The sequence below is a fragment of the Dipodomys spectabilis genome, unplaced genomic scaffold (genome assembly GCF_019054845.1).
Source record: "Dipodomys spectabilis isolate Male_0828 unplaced genomic scaffold, ASM1905484v1 ptg000234l, whole genome shotgun sequence".
NCBI lineage: Eukaryota > Metazoa > Chordata > Mammalia > Rodentia > Heteromyidae > Dipodomys > Dipodomys spectabilis.
In genome coordinates this window covers 16,476,337-16,492,703 of record NW_024870911.1, presented here as the reverse complement: position 1 = coordinate 16,492,703, position 16,367 = coordinate 16,476,337, and the positions used below count along the sequence as shown (strand labels likewise).

General features: G+C 50.3%; 3 protein-coding genes across 4 annotated transcripts; 2 read left to right on the top strand and 1 right to left on the bottom strand.

Moving 5' to 3' along the window:
- The first annotated feature begins 2,784 nt into the window (after window positions 1–2,784).
- Window positions 2,785–5,413, top strand: Tspan31 (tetraspanin 31). 2 transcript variants are annotated; one of them, XM_042698732.1, is made up of 6 exons: window positions 2,785–2,994; window positions 3,493–3,660; window positions 3,901–3,981; window positions 4,259–4,387; window positions 4,608–4,721; window positions 4,810–5,413. In XM_042698732.1, exons 1-6 carry the CDS (start codon window positions 2,932–2,934, stop codon window positions 4,882–4,884), a joined length of 630 nt encoding a protein of 209 aa, XP_042554666.1. In that variant the 5' UTR covers window positions 2,785–2,931; the 3' UTR covers window positions 4,885–5,413. The 2 variants fall into 2 exon arrangements, with proteins under 2 accessions (XP_042554666.1, XP_042554667.1); XM_042698733.1 differs by lacking the exon at window positions 2,785–2,994 and adding an exon at window positions 3,139–3,162.
- A 177-nt stretch (window positions 5,414–5,590) lies between these two features.
- On the bottom strand, window positions 5,591–8,463 carry Cdk4 (cyclin dependent kinase 4). The gene is made up of 8 exons (XM_042698731.1): window positions 8,263–8,463; window positions 7,598–7,834; window positions 7,313–7,448; window positions 7,053–7,220; window positions 6,807–6,916; window positions 6,470–6,520; window positions 6,203–6,338; window positions 5,591–5,972 (listed from the first exon to the last, which is right to left on the bottom strand). Exons 2-8 carry the CDS (start codon window positions 7,813–7,815, stop codon window positions 5,880–5,882), a joined length of 912 nt encoding a protein of 303 aa, XP_042554665.1. The 5' UTR covers window positions 7,816–7,834; window positions 8,263–8,463; the 3' UTR covers window positions 5,591–5,879.
- A 2,698-nt stretch (window positions 8,464–11,161) lies between these two features.
- On the top strand, window positions 11,162–15,890 carry Marchf9 (membrane associated ring-CH-type finger 9). Its single transcript, XM_042698820.1, has 4 exons — window positions 11,162–11,946; window positions 12,973–13,128; window positions 14,592–14,784; window positions 15,038–15,890. Exons 1-4 carry the CDS (start codon window positions 11,590–11,592, stop codon window positions 15,370–15,372), a joined length of 1,041 nt encoding a protein of 346 aa, XP_042554754.1. The 5' UTR covers window positions 11,162–11,589; the 3' UTR covers window positions 15,373–15,890.
- The last annotated feature ends 477 nt before the right edge of the window (window positions 15,891–16,367 follow it).

Here is a 16,367-nt window from a genome sequence, read left to right as displayed (position 1 = left end):
TATCTTCTATCAATCACCAAAAAGTCAGAAGTGGAACTGTGGCTCAAGTGATAGAGCACTAGCCTAAGAAAAACAAAAATGCAGACAAAATGCCCAGGCCCTGAGCCTTTGGACCAGAAAAATAATAATAATAAAAGGAAAGAGGTTCCAAAAGGCCAGATGAAACAGGGACATATGTCTAGATCTTCTAATGACAGGATTTTTATTTTTGTTTTGCCATACTAGGATTTGAACTCAAGGCCTCACACCTGCTAACCTGGCACTCTCCAGCCTTGTGTTTTGCTGCTTAATTTGGAGGTGGAGTCTAGTGAATTTTTCTGCCATGGCTGGCTTCAAACCATAATCATCCAGATCTCAGCCTCCTGAATAGTTAGGATTATATGTGTAAGCCACTGGCACTCAATTTGATTACAGGTTAGGCATTTTTTTGTTTGTGTGTCTGTGTGTGTGCATGCATGTACACATGTGTGCATGCCAGTACTGGAGCTTTAAATCAGAGCCTGGGTGCTGTCTCAGCTTTTTTGCTCAAGTCTGGTACTCTATTACTTGAGCCACAGATCCACTTCTGGCTTTTTGGTGGCTAATTGAAGATAAGAATCTCTTGGATTTGTGTGCTGGACTGGCTTCAAACCTTGATCTTCATACCTCAACCTCCTGAGTAGCTAAGATACAGGCATGAACCACTGGCACCTGACTTTGATTACAGTTTTAATAAACACACACACACACACACACACACACAAAATGAAGCTACTTGCCAACTTAATACCATAGTCCTGCCTTTTATTCAAAGCCTGAAACAAAAGAGGGTACCTTATAAATTGAAGTAGTAAATTGGAATGAAAGTAGGATGAAGGATACTTTGGCCTAATTACAACGTGAACCCTACCCTATGGCCCACCCACATTTCTTTTTTTTTTTTGCCAGTCATGAGGCCTGAGCTCTGGGCCTGGGCGCTGTCCCTCAGCTCTTCAGCTCAAGGCCAGCACTCTACCACTTGAGCCACAGCACCACTTCTGGCTTTTTCTGCTTATGTGGTGCTGAGGAATCGAACCCAGGGCCTCATGCATGCAAGGCAAGCACTCTACCACTGAGCCACCTTCCCAGCCCCCCACCCACATTTCTGCATATCTTCTTGATGGTGATTTATGGAGAACAGGAGAATATAACTGAATATTTGGGAATTTGGAAATAAGAGAATTGAGATTGGGGTTCTTCACTGGACTCTGTAAAAGGACTGGAGCCATAATAGTTAACACTGAGTATTGCTTGTGCCAGGCATGAAACATTCTATTTATCTATTTATTATCTCAATCCAGAAGTTGTTGGAAATGTACCATGTATCACCATTGTACAGATGAGGAAATAGGCACAATGTAAGGACCTGGCTTAAAATTGTACAACTATTATGTGGCCAACATAAGAGTTGATGCTGGACACTGGTGGCTCACATCTGTAATCCTAGCTACTCAGGAGGCTGAGATCTAGGATGATGGTTCAAAACCAGTCTGGGCAGGAAAGTCTGTGAGACTCTTATCTCCAATTAATCACCCAAAAGCCCATAGTGTAACTGTAGCTTAAGTGATAGTGTTTGCCTTGAACAAAATGCTAAAGGACAGTGCCCAGGACCTAAGTAGTAGCACATAGACACAAATCAAAAGAATTCATGCAGCCTCATGCCAACAGTAAGACTATATTGCGGGGCTGGGAAGGTGGCTCAGTGGTAGAGTGCTTGCCTTGCATGCATGAGGCCCTGGGTTCGATTCCTCAGCACCACATAAGCAAAAATAAAAAAGCCAGAGGTGGCACTGTGGCTCAAGTGGTAGAGCGCTAGCCTTGTGCTGAAGAGCTGAGGGACAGCACCCAGGCCCAGAGTTCAGGCCCCATGACCGCCCCCCCCCCCCCAAAAAAAAGACTATATTGCATAGGCAGCCACAGAATCTCAGCACACACAAATGTAAATTATTCTGTAGGACTGATGGTTTTTCTTTTTTTGGTCCCAGTACACATGCTTTCTCTCCCATGAAAAAGGCAGTGTGTCTAAGCACTTCAGCTATAATAAAGTTGTTGGCCAATCCTTTTGCCTCCTATGTAGAAATGTGGAGATTCCTTCTTCATCTCCTATATATTACCAAGCCAGACCTTCTTTTGAATCTTTTTTTTTTTTCAAGCTCTGGATCAGACGTGTGAAGGTGCCAAGGATGTGTCGGTAGCTTTGTCACAAACAGGGATGTGCTGGGCTGAGACCATTGTTCACTACTTGAAAGTCTCGGCATTAGAAGGGAATATATAGTAAACACACAAATGGATGAGCATTTTCTGCGTATTACTATACCCAACCCGGGGTCTCGTGGCCGGGCTCAATAGCTTAATATCTGGCTTCTTTAGGTGTTCCTTGGTGTGAGGTAATGACATGAAACCATGGCGTCATCATGACGTCAGCGTGAGACTAGGAAAGGGGGGAGGGGCGCCTTCGAGGGGTGGAGCCCCTTCCCCAGGTCTCGAAGATCCCCTTTCCTCTCCCTTCACCTGTTTCTCCAGAGCCTTTTCGACGACAGGGTTCTGAACTCTCGCTGCGGAAAGCTCGACTTCCAATCCCCGCGATGGAAGTTTACTCTCCGCTCCCGGGAAAATGCCTAGAAACCCCGCCTCCCGTTTTAGGTTTCATCCAATGAAGAAGTCGAAGGCGGAGCCTGGAAGCGGGCCGGTGGCGTAATGCAGTTTGATTGGCACTGAGGCCATCAGTGCCGTTGATTAGCCACGAGGTTCGCCAATCCAGAGACAGGGGTGGGACGGTGCAGGCGCAGAGAATTGGTTGGTTTGGCTGGCTTCAATTTAAAGAGACAGAAGCTACCGGGGGTCCTAGAAGATTGTCCCTAGTACCCTCCCCACTAAGTCCTTGGGACCATTTAGGTCCTCAGAGTTGGGGAGATGGTTTGCGGCGGTTTTGCCTGCTCGAAGAATGCGCTGTGCGCTCTCAACGTGGTGTACATGGTGAGGTTTTGAAGGTGGGGGAAGCGAGGGGTGAAAAGGCGAATGGGGAGACTCTCCAGGGGACTTCCGGTGGGGAGAGAGGTGTACAGGGGGTTCCGGCAAGATTCCGAGGAACTTCCGGCTAAGCGGGGATTCCTGGGGACTTCCTTGGAAGAGGGGAGACTTCCGGTGATTTGGGGGCTCGTCTGAGGGTGGGGAGGCATGAACTGAAGGCTGTGATTATAAACTATCATTCCTCATTTCTGTGATCCAATTGTTCCCAAAATAGAGGTGGACGACGCCGCTAAGGGTTTCGTTCCTGTACTAAGACTAACGCCCTTTCCTCCCTACCCCCATGCTCATCCCATTCTGACCTCCTTTTGGGAAAAGTGCCCAGGGGTAGCCTCCTTACTCCCCCATTCATATACAACGTTGATCCTATTAATACCCAGTCCCTTTGTAAAGATTTTTGCTGTGTGGTGCGCTAGAATTCTTTGAGATGTGTCCTGTTTCCTGTAGCTGGTGGGCTTACTGCTCATTGGAGTGGCTGCTTGGGGTAAGGGCCTGGGTCTGGTGTCCAGCATCCACATCATTGGAGGAGTCATCGCTGTGGGAGTGTTCCTTCTCCTCATCGCAGTGGCAGGATTGGTAGGAGCTGTCAACCACCACCAAGTCCTGCTGTTTTTTGTATCCTGACTTGATGTTATAGGAGCACTCCAGATCCTGGGAAAGCTTGCCTAGAAATATATTAGAATGGGTACTGTTCTTCAGGAGTCTTAGGACTGTCTCTTTGCCCTGTCCTATTCGATAGTCCACAAAATAAAACCTAATGACTTTGCTTTCAGCTCGACAAAACTGCGCGTGTGTGGTCAGGGGGTTATTTAAATTAAAAGAACGTAAGATCCTTTTTCCTTAACTTCCTCTCAGTACATGATCATCCTTGGCTTAGTCTTCATCTTCCAGTTTGGAATCTCTTGTTCATGTCTGGCAATTAACCGAAGCAAACAGGTAGATACCCTTTGAAGTATTTATTTTGAAGTATTCTTGCTTTCTGTTTTTAACTCTTTCCCCTTATTACCTCATCATACTTAGGTCCACTACTTCCAGGCTTGAACCATTTGCTTCCCCTAGGATGTATGCTAATTCTGCATGAAGATGCTCTAAAGGGAGAACCTAAGAAACATTGTGATACACTGTCACATTTCTGTGGGGTATTGACTGCCTTGCTACAATAGAAAATTAAGGCACATGCAAGGATAATCATTTATATGTCTGAATCCCTTAGACAGATGTCATCAATGCTTCTTGGTGGGTCATGAGTAACAATACACGGCATGAACTGGAAAGAAGTTTTGACTGCTGTGGCTTGTTCAACCTTACAGCCCTGTACCAACAAGAGGACACTTGCAACGCAGTGAGTTGGACGGTAGGGGCCAAAAGGTATTAAGCTAGGTAAGCACAAAGGCCAGACTGGCAGATACAAGTTGCATGTTATTGCCTCTTTAGCAGCTCTCTTGAATTGGAGGTGGACAGGATAGATACAAACACTAGGGATTTAGCCTAATGAAACTTTAGCTTATAGAACACTAGTAAATAATTTTAGTGACATTATATTCCATGTTTTTAATCCTCAGATGTGCAAGAGCAGAGGCTCTCCCTGTCAGATGTGTGGAGAAAAGTTCCTGAAGCATTCAGATGAAGCCCTGAAAATCCTAGGGGGTGTTGGACTCTTCTTTAGCTTTACAGAGGTAATGTTTCTCCAGTTCTCTCATGTATAACCATTAGTGTTAACCCCAAAGTTCAAAACTGATTATCTCTTTTCCTTTCTTCCTGTAGATCCTTGGTGTTTGGCTAGCAATGAGATTTCGGAATCAGAAGGATCCTCGAGCCAACCCCAGTGCCTTTCTATAAGACTTTGAACCCTTCTGACTTTCTCTTGCTCTCAGCCTTTTTTTCCTCCCTTAGTGAAAACCTAGGGTCTGGAACTCTTTTTGAGAAAAAGGCAAAGTCCTTTGCACATTCCCCCAAACTGAATGAATGGCTTAGACTTTATGCCTTGACATATTTTAGTGGGATGGGAGCAAGGCTATAGGGGACAGATTTAAAGTTATCTCCCGCTCCCCAGGTGGAGCTTGGGTGTGTACAGATGGGGTAGGGGTGGAGTCATTCATTGCTGTTTCCCCTCTTCACTCTTCCATGCTAGATTCCTTAGCCTGGAACCAAGAGGAAAATCAAGGACAAGATTAGGAGGAAAAACCACCAAGATTTTTTTTTTGAGAGGAGGTAATTTGCTGGGTATTGAACCCAGGACCTTACACATGCTAGGTTAAATGCTGTACCTCTGAGCTACATTCCCAGACCCACTAAGAACTCTTGCCATAGGCAGGCCCCTGTGTGAGGAGGTTCAGTGAATACAAAAATAAAAGCTATTTTAACTCCATATTCAAAGAAGCTGCTTGAAAGTTCCTTTCTAATTTTCACCCGTCAAGGGTCTCCACTGCCTGCCTAGGCCCTGTGTAATTTAAGGAAAGTCTTTAAGATTTTGCAGAGAACTAAATTCCTTTTGTCAAATAGTTTGCCAAGTCTCCCAAAGGCAAGCCAATCAGAAAGACATTAAAAAAATAGACCATATTTCTTTAGTCTCATTTGCTATATAAAAAAAGGCCTCATATCAAGATAGAGAGGGAGAAGGGAAGGGATATACCCCTTAGTGTAGAGAAATGTAAAGGAGGGGGGATAAGCCTCAAAAGGAGGAATGTGGAGAATATCATTAAGGCAACAAAGTATTCTCTGTAAAAAGCTGGAGGAACCTCCACAGCTTCACAGGAAGGCAGAGGTCTTGGCTTCTCTGTGGGATTCTCTCCACTCAAGTGTCTAGAAGGGAGTAAATGGCAGCTCTTGACTGTTCATTCTGGATCACCTTCTTCCTTATGTAGGTAAGAATGCTGCAGGGCTCGGAAGGCAGATATTCGCTTGTGTGGGTTAAAAGCCAGCATTTCCTAAAGGGAGAGGCAAAGGTCAGAAAAACATGGAAGGAAAAAGACTTCTGGTCCACCCTCAACATATACAGGAACAGGCTCTACCTTCTACATTTCGCTGTGGCTAGTCCTCATAGTACCAATAAATAACTCTAGCCCCATCCACAGTTAGGTCTCATGAACCACAGTGGTCTGGACTATTATGTATGATCCCATTTCTCAACCCTGTTCAGCCCAGGCCCAGCCAGTACCAGCAGCAACTGCGCTCCAGATTCTTCCATCTCTGGCACCACCGACTGTACTGGGCGAGGCCCTCTGGGAGAAAAAGCTCCTCGGGGTAGAGATACATCTCGGGGCCAGTCATCCTCCGGGGGCAGCCCAATTAGACTGTAAGGGCAGAAGTCTGGTCAGGAGGGTCCTCCAGCGCCCAGCTCTATGGGTTGAGCCAGTTGCCATCCAGAGCTTAGAAGAAACAGGACTCAGAATGGTAATATTTTTCTGCCTCTTTAGACACTTACTCAAAGATTTTGCCCAACTGGTCAGCTTCAGAGTTTCCACAGAAGAGAGGCCTAAGGTGAGAAAGGATACAAAGTAATAGTTCTTTTCAAGAAGGTAGTAGAATGGCTACTTACCCAGTGGTTTAAAACAGTAGGGTGTATAAAAGGATATTTAGTTTCTAATCCAAGAATATTCTGGAGCTTCTGTGCCAATAGGTAAGGAGGCCAATAGGTAGGGAGGCCTGGGGCTGTAGGAGAGCATTTGCCTAGCATGCACAAGGCCCTAAGCTGAGTCCTCACCACCATAAAAATAAATACTTGGGGAGTTCAAGATGATTTAGGGTTTTGAGTCCCGTACTTTCGACGGAACATCTCTGCAAAGATACAGCCAACACTCCACATGTCCACAGGTGTTGCATAAGTAGACTGAAGAAGAACTTCAGGAGCACGGTACCAAAGTGTAACAACCTAAAGGGAAGAGGAAAAGTGGATAAGGGCCCTCCTGGTGCCCAACTTTTTAGCACAGGACTTCTCAACTGCTAGGGGAAATCACTCTCCACCTCCCACACCAGAACCCATTTTGGCTTCCATCTTTCTAACTCACCACAGGAGTAAGGGCCATCTGATAGCTGTAGATCCTGGCCAGGCCAAAGTCAGCCAGTTTGACCGTTCCACCACTGGTCACCAGAATGTTTTCTGGCTTTAGGTCTCGGTGGACAATGCAATTGGCATGAAGGAAATCTAGACCTCTTAGAAACTGGCGCATCAGATCCTGGTTTGTTAAGGGAGAGGTACAATACTCACAGTCAAAATCCTAACAAGTTGTTCCCAATCTACCTTTCAACGCCTACCCACCCTACTTACCTTGATGGTCTCCACTGGCAAGCCTGGTGGAGGTGCCTTGTCCAGATATGTCCTTAGGTCTTGGTCTATATGTTCAAACACTAGGGTTACCTTGATTTCTCGGTCAGTTCGGGAAGTGGCACAGACGTCCATAAGCCTGGACAAAGTAAATGGTCACTTGCTGGCTAGTTCCCTTTAACGAGGTCTCCTATATTTTCTCGGGGTCCCCTCTTCTCTCGGGACCACCCCACCACCCTTACAGGCTTTCTCCCCCCCTTTGTTCCCCACCTCCACGTTCTTTCTCACCGGACAACATTAGGGTGCTCAAAAGCCTCCAGCCGCCTCAGTAAGGCCACTTCTCGAACTGTGCTGATAGGAAGGCCCCCTCCAGCTCCTCCTCCATTGGGGACTCTGACACTCTTGAGGGCCACAAAGTGGCCGCTGTGAGGATCACGGGCCTTGTACACCGTCCCATAGGCACCGACGCCAATTTCAGCCACGGGCTCGTATCGAGAGGTAGCCATTCTTGGAGCAGGAGTGACTCTACAATCAAAGGATTTCTACTACCAAAACTCCCCCCCAGAGTTAGGAAGGCATGTGCCCTGCAGCAACAGAGTAACTCCCTCCGAAGGCAACACAAAGACACCGTGCCCCACAGCGCATCCCCCAACCCAAACTTCCGGGGACCCGCCCCTTAGATAACACAATGACTCCGCCACCAACCCTTCCAGCCACGTGATGCCCTAAAGAAAAAAAAAAAAAGCTTTTTCTTAGGGAGCCAGCGCGCTGGACACAAAGACCACACAGTTTTGCATCAAAGATTCTACACCTCAGTCCCTAAAATCCCAGGGTGCTCCCCACCCGCACCAAGGCCCCACTTCCCGCCCGTGCGCGACCCTTCCATCACGCACGCGTGGGCAGCCGCGGGGGTCGGCGCCCGGTCCCCGGTCCTGGGAGGGGGCTCTACTTACCGCACGCCTGGTCGGGCCCGTTATCGGAGCCCCGGGACCGGTTCCTGGGGCGCCATACACCTGAGCGGGGTCCGGGACAGCTGGACACCACCGGCCAGACCATAGACACAGGCCGCACACTAGAGAGGCCCCCTCACCCCCACCCTCACCATGTGACCAGCTGCCAAAGAGGCGCGCGGAAACCGGGAGGGCGGGGCGCACACCGGACGTTCAGGACACGTGATTTTTACCCATGCGCAAAGGAGAGGTTGGGGCAGTTCTGCGGGGAGGGGGTCCGTGAAAGGAAAAGGGGCGGAGTGTCGATGGCCACCACGTGATCTGTTGCTATCACACGTGACTGCTTGACATTGCTCTGTGGAGCAGAGGTGTGGTTATGAAGCGGGGCACGTGACTGATTGCCGTATTGGGCTGGGGGGGGAAGAAAGGAGGGGCGGGGGACGAGGGAGGGTGGAGCCCAAAGCGCTGTCATGGCAACCTGGGCCACCCAGATCCCAACTCGGAGGGGGGGGGGTAGGCTGAAGACCCAGCCCCAGCGCATCTCTCCCAGTGTCTTTATGTGGGAGAGGGCTCGGGGGCTGGGGTTGGGGATCTGAGTACCAGAGGTGATGCTGTCTTTTCGCTCCATATTCACGGGAAAACATATTCTTGTTTGGGTCTTTGTTTTACTCATTCATTCAACAAAATTTTACCGAGAGGTTTCAGTTTGTGTGTGATGTTTTTGTTTTGGTGTCTCAGTCACCAGGCTTTCGAAGTAGTAATAAAGCTATATAATGTAGCCTTACAGGATGGTGCTTTAGGGAGTACACATGCCTATCTAAGGGCAAAACTAGGACTAAAAGATGGATGGAATGGGCATTAAGACAGTAATTCAAAAGGAAGAGTGGCAAGATAATGCTCTCCCTTCTTCCCAACTACCAGATTCCCTGGTAGTGCTAAAGCAGACACTGAGAAATTATTGATGAACAGCGACAGTAATATATGACCTCGAAGATTTTTCCAACACCAGAAATTCTGTGATTCTGTGGTATGTGTATGAGTGCAGTCATAGATGGGCAGATTGACAGATATAGAGATGAGCATGTGCAGGGAAGTCAACTCCACTTTAGACCACACACTGCATGAGAATGTCTTGTGCTTTTCTGAAAACCCATGACTCTTCTTTGCTGTCCCATTTCTCTTTTTCTCCATTGCTTTCTTAGTGCTTAGTCCTGCCTAGCACAGTTTTTTTCCCAAATAAATTTTGCTCACAAAAACCTAGGTAGAAAGGCATCCATTTCTATGGCTTGTCGTATTGGTTCCAACTTCTTTATTATCTGTCCCAACCCGTTAGAGATATGGAAGGGATCACTCTTCCATTTGCAGACAATTGTCTAAAAATCTGAAACCATTCAAAAAACTTTTCCCATTTAAAACTTGAGCCTGAGGCCTTGAGTATGCTAAGCCTCCCACTCTAAAATATAAAACTTAATTCCCAGACTCTAAACTATGAAAACATTTTATTATCGTTTGTCACTCCATTCACCTTCATTTCTACTCTTAATTAGCTAGCTGAGAATATAGGAGTTCAGACTTGAAGATGCACACAAATCATCAGTCAGGGAAAAATGGAAGACATATTGGTACTGATTCCCACCCATCCCCACTTTTTTTTTCTTTTTCATTTTGATGCTAGTAGTTTGAAGCTCTTGGAGACTAGGATGAAAAAACCCCAGGTCTGCACTGGCTAAGGGACTGCAGAGGTGCTTCCCTAGCTCCTTTGCTAGGGCTGAAAGCTGCCTGAGCTTGTCAAACTCCCTTCCTACACTAGTAGTCTCCACTCCAGCTTCACCTTCACCTTCCACAGAAGCCCACTGCAGCTCACTGTCAGTCCAACAGGAGCCATCCTCTTTGTCTGCTTGAGTCCCAGCCCTCCCCTTTTTTTCTGAATCATTCATTTGTCCGTCCAAAATACTCCCAGTGCTTCATGAAAACATTGTTCTCTCGCTTTCTATTGAAGAGCCTGAATTTGGCAGCCGGTCCCTGGCTTTGCCCCTCCTCCCCCTTGTTAATTACTCTTTTACTAATTAATTCTTTCCCAACGTCTAAGACCCAGTGGGCTTCCCTAGAATCCCTTTTCCCACAGCTTTGAATTGTGGATGACAGGGAAGATGTTAAGTGTACGAAAGAAAGAAAAAAAAATGTGATGGGTGGGGTAGCAGTGGCTCTCAAGGCTCGGATAAAAAGACAAAGAGCTGAAGGTATGGGGGGGGGGGGGGGAGTGGTTCGCTTCAGAGTAGTAGAGGCGAGGGCAGGAGCAGGCCCGGAAAGCCACTCCCAGCCCCTCAGCACGCCCATTCCCCTTACCTTCCACACATTTAACATCAAACGCTGTTTCTCACACCACCGGCTTCCATTCCTGACACACTCACCACTCTTCCAGTCCCACACGCGGCACATTTTACAGTCTTTTGTGTAGAAATGTTTCCTGGTTGAGTGCATCCCCCACACCTCGGACTATTGTACAGCCTCTGCACAGCCTCATTTTACCCAAGCCCCTCTCCCCCCCCAACCCCCCCGTACACCTGCATCCTTTGACCACTCACCTTTCAGCCTCCTCCCCGTACCCCCACCCCATACACACACCTATTCTGCCCGACTGCACTCTCCCCTCCCTCGGCCACTCCTCTCCCTCCACCCTCCCGGAGCTCGCGCACTCGCCCCGCCCCTAGGGACACCTGCTCGTGCCGGGCAGGGCGGGGATGCGCAGCCGCGGCCCCTTCTCCTCCTCTCCCCCTCCCCGCCCCGCCCCTCCCTCCATCCCTCACCGGCTCCCCGGCTCCCGCCCCGCCCGCCCCGCCCGCCCGCCGCTCCGGGGGGGTCGCCGCCGCCGCCGCCGCCGCCGCCGCCGCCGGAAGGAGCCGCCATTTGCCACCGCCGAGCGCACGGGCCGAGGCGAGCCGGATCCGGGAGCCGGAACGGGACCGGGGCCGGGAGGATAGCGATGGGGGGCGGCCCCGCCGCAGGAGGACCTGGGCGCGTCAGCCCCGGGGCCCGGCCCGCTCCAGACCCGGACCCGCGGGGCGCGGCACCCTGAACCTCCCCTACCCGCCCCCCTGCCCTGGCCATGGCTGCCCACCGTGCTGCTGCTCCCGGACCGCCAGCCCTCTCGGCTCCGCGAGTCCCGGAATCCCGGCGGTGGCAGCAGTGAACGGCGCTTGCAGGCCCCGAAGACCCCGGCTGGGCTCGGCTCTCCAGCGCGCGCCCCCTTCCCGGCCTTGTCCTTACCCCTCCCCCCGCCGCCCGACAGCCCCCCTCGCACGCCGCCCCCCGTCCCCCGGCGCCCGGACGATGCTCAAGTCTCGGCTCCGCATGTTCCTGAACGAGCTGAAGCTGTTGGTGCTGACGGGCGGGGGGCGGCCCCGGGCCGAGCCGCAGCCCCGGGGGGGCGGGGGAGGCGGCTGCGGCTGGGCGCCCTTCGCCGGTTGCTCCAGCCGGGACGGCGACGGCGACGAGGAGGAGTACTACGGGTCAGAGCCGCGGGTCCGGGGCCTGGCCGGCGACAAGGAGCCGCGGGCCGGACCCCCGCCGCCGCCCGCGCCGCCGCCGCCGCCCCCGGGCGCGCTGGACGCCCTGTCACTCAGCAGCAGCCTGGACAGCGGGCTCCGAACCCCCCAGTGCCGGATCTGCTTTCAGGGCCCGGAGCAGGTCAGGCCTGGGCACCTGGCGGGGCGGGGCAGGGCGGGGTGGGGGCGCGCACCTGGGGCGCCCGCGGAGACCGCGAGCAGGGGGCGGGGTCTGAGGATGCTGGGCCGGACCCGGGACCCGGGACCCGGGACCCGGAGAGGGGTTGGTTGGAGTGAGGCTGGACGGCTGGCTAGGGACTCCTGAAACGTGTTAGGGATGCGGGGAGCGCGGGGGGGGGGGGGTGTTCAGGGGTTCTCAGGTAAGGGTGGGGCTTTATCCCGGGAAGGCTCCGATTTCCTCTCACCGGCTTTCGGGGACCACAATTCTCCTACACGCCTCACCCTAGGCCGAGGGGACCTATTTTCTCCGCCTGTTCTCACTGGGAGTGAGGGGCCCACCCATCACGCTACCTCCCGGTGGCTCCCTGGGGGCGGGAGGGAGAGAGGACACTTTTCACTACCCATTCTGCAACTTTCCACCTCATTCCAAAGATCCTTCTTTTGTTAAATTTTATAAGCAAGGATGTCTCGGGATAGTGCCAGATGATATCTCTGTGTAGCGAGAAATGATTCCTTGCTAGAGGGGAACAGCCCCAGTATATCTCTCCTTTAATTTTTTTTTTAAACGGAGAACAGCTATCCCAGTCTTCATCAGATCTGTGAAATACTGTACTTTTTGCCATGATGGGATGGATGTAGGGAAGGTATCGTCAGGTGCTCTGACCCTCCTCTCCCTCCAGATCCTAAGAAGAACTCTTCCCTTTGGGAAGTTTGGAGAGGAAGACCACCCTTTCCAAATTCTAGGAGAACAGTCTTTCCAACCTCAGTCTAAGACTTCATCTCTGGAACGGGAAGTTTCCCTTGAACTCTGTCTTCTTTTCTACTGCAACCTAAGTCTTTTGCTTTGTTTTCGGTAAAAGGTCTGAAGGTGTTTTTTGTTAGTTTGTTTTCGTTTCTGTTTTTTAAGTGGGAGTATGACCTGATGCTCCAGCTAGTGTGAGGTCCAGGTGGTGATGGCTAACAGGATCGCTCCCCACTTTTCCTCCAGGGGGAGCTCCTGAGCCCCTGCCGCTGTGATGGCTCAGTGCGATGCACACACCAGCCCTGCCTCATCCGCTGGATCAGTGAGAGGGGTTCCTGGAGCTGTGAACTCTGCTACTTCAAGTACCAAGTCCTGGCGATCAGCACCAAGAACCCCCTGCAGGTAAGATGCAAAGAGAGGACTCAGAGTGGGTGAGGGAGATAATCCTTCAGGGAACCACATCTCCAGCTATTAAAGCAATCTCCACACTATCTCCTTCATTGATTGGGTACCATTAAAATTCTGGGCCCCGTACTGGGCACTGAGATGACACAGATGATAATAATGATAGCTTTCACATAGTATTTTCTGTATGCCAAGGTTTGGTGTAGAGTGGTAGAGCGCTTGCCTTGCATGCATGAGGCCCTGGGTTCAATTCCTCAGCACCACATAAAGCAGAAAAAGCCAGACGTGGCACTGTGGCTTAAGTGGTAGAGTGCTAGCCTTGAGCTGAAGAGCTGAGGGACAGTGCCCAGGTTCAGAGTTCAGGCCCCACGACCAGCAAAAAAAAAAAAAAAAAAGATTTGATGTATATTAGCTTTTACTTTTCATAACAGTTTTATTAATTGGATACCATTAGTATGCCCATTTTGCACATGAGAACACTAATACATGAAGTGATTTCGAACCTTGCCAAGGTTACTCAGCAAGTGATAGTGTTAAGAATTAGAGGGGCTGGGAAGGTAGCTCAGTGCTTGCCTTACATGCATGAGGCCCCAGGTTCAATTCTTCAGAACCACATAAGTAGAAAAAACCAGAAGTGGTGCTTGGCTCAAGTGGTAGAGCACTGGCCTTGAGCTGAAGAGCTGATGGACAGGGCCTAGGCCCAGAGTTCAGGCCCCATGACCAACAAAAATAAAAAATAAAAATTGGAAGGCAAGCTTGGGTTTTTGGCTTCAGAACAGCATCCATCCAATCCTGCCTTTCTAAAATAAGACAGATACGTACTGTGTTTTAGATTAATCGAGGCACAGAGAAGACAGATGTTAATCCTGTCTATCTAAAGGGTTTACTGTAACCTAGAGTCTTTTTTTTTTTTGGTTGGTTGTGGGGCTTGAACTCTGGGCCTGGGCATTGTCCCTGAGCTCTTCAGCTTAAGGCCACTGCTCTACCACTTGAGCCACAGCACTACTTCCAGTTTTCTGGAAGTAAGAGTCTCATGGACTTTCCTGCCCAGGCTGGCTTTGAACCATGATCCTCAGATCTCAGCCTCCTGAGTAGCTAGGATTACAGGCATGAGCCATCGGTGTCCCACTTATCTCTAGAGCCTTTTTGTTGTTCATACGCTAGTGCTTGAACTCAGAACCTGGGCACTGTCCCTTAGCTTTTTTGCTCAAGGCTGGTGCTCTACCACATGATTCACAGCTCCACAAGTAGCTTTTTGGTGGTTGGAGATAAAGAATCTCACAAACTTTTCTTGCCTGGACTGGCTTCAAAACCTGATCTTCATATCTCAGGCTCCTGAGTAACTAGGATTACGGGCATAAGCCACCAGTGCCTAAGTTGGAGCCTCCTTTTGTTCAGGGTGCATAGTACCAGTTCTCCATTCCTTTCCATGACTTTTTGGAGCTTTTTCTTCTATACAGTGGCAGGCCATCTCCCTAACTGTCATCGAGAAGGTCCAGATTGCTGCCATAGTTCTGGGTTCGCTCTTCCTTGTCGCCAGCATCTCCTGGCTCATCTGGTCCTCACTCAGCCCTTCAGCCAAGTGGCAACGGCAGGATCTGCTCTTTCAAATCTGCTATGGCATGTATGGCTTCATGGATGTTGTCTGCATAGGTAAAGGCATCTCTCTCCTCCTTATGTCCTTAGCATTTCCCACTTAGTAACTTCCCTGCCCATCCTTTCAGTTTTATTGCTAGGTGTTCTGCCACCAGGGGGCCTGTGGGACTATCCTGGTGCATCTCCCTTCCCTGCTTCTCTTGGGTGCTTTGCAGTTGTATCTTCTCACCCTGCAGAAATGCATGCCCTTACACATCTAGCCTGGATTTTAACAGCAGATAACCATGGATATCTTATTCTTCTTCCTCAGGCCTCATCGTCCATGAAGGTTCTTCTGTCTATCGCATCTTCAAGCGCTGGCAGGCAGTAAACCAGCAGTGGAAGGTCTTAAATTATGACAAGACAAAGGACATAGGAGGAGATGCAGGGGGAGGGACGGCAGGAAAGCCAGGCCCCAGGACCTCACGGACGGGCCCCCCTGCTGGGGCTACCAGCCGTCCCCCTGCTGCCCAGCGCATGCGGACGCTCTTGCCTCAGCGCTGTGGTTACACGATCCTGCACCTCCTTGGACAGCTACGGCCACCAGATGCCCGTTCCAGCTCTCACTCTGGCCGAGAGGTTGTCATGAGGGTCACCACAGTCTGACCTAGACTCCAGGAGCAGGGATCTTAAGTCAATGCATCAGCCAGAGATGAGCTCTCATGGCTGCTGGAGGTATCACCTGGGCAAGGTGTTTGGGGCCTAGTACCCTCACCATTGAGGAGCTCAGTGGGCAGCCTCAAGCTGGAGACATTGTCTGGCCTCTACTGCCTGCTGGGTAGACACCTGGATGACATTCCAGCCCTCATTGACAGCTCCTCACACTCATCCTGAGACAGCCAGTGTGCAAGTGGCGAGAGCATCTTTTCTTCCTGGAGAGAACCGTCTTTACCTCAGCTCCTAGGGCCTCCAGCCCCCTGGCTCTACCACAGTGACTTGGCAAAGGGGGACCAATGCCAGAAGAAAGGGGCTGTAGACCCCCATTCCCCACCCCATGGCCATAGGGCATCTGGCAATAAGACTAGTATACATTGACCTCCCGTTCTCTGCATGAGGGCGGGGGACTTCCCCCTGCTCCATCCCCCATTGCATGGGGGAAGGGCATAAAGAATCATTTATATGCACATGGAGACTCCTTTCTCATCTGGGGCTTTTCTGAAGTGCTGGGAGGTGTGGGAAGGTTTCTGTGCAGGTTGCAAATCCCAAATGTAGCAGTGGGTTCTGAGTGGAAGGCGTGACTCCCACTTGCTAGTGAATAATTCACATTGGCTGCTAGGTGGCAGTGCTCAGAGGAATCTGGAGGCCTAGGCCTGCCACCTGTAAGCTGTATGATTTAGAAAAAAAGAAAAAAAGAATCTCTCAGCCTATGTTTTTCCTGTCTACCTCATAGAGTTGGAGTGAGGATAATGAGGAACAGGTCGGATGCCATTGCAAGGAAAATTGATAATGGCATGAAAAGATTTCTAGACTAGTTGATGGTCCATTTATTTCAAACACTAGTTGGTATAACAAATTCCAAAATGTGTTTTCGTCAGGAGTTGCCCGGAACCTGAGAATCTTGTGTTGAATAGCGTAATAGATACGGAATTATGAGGGGAAAT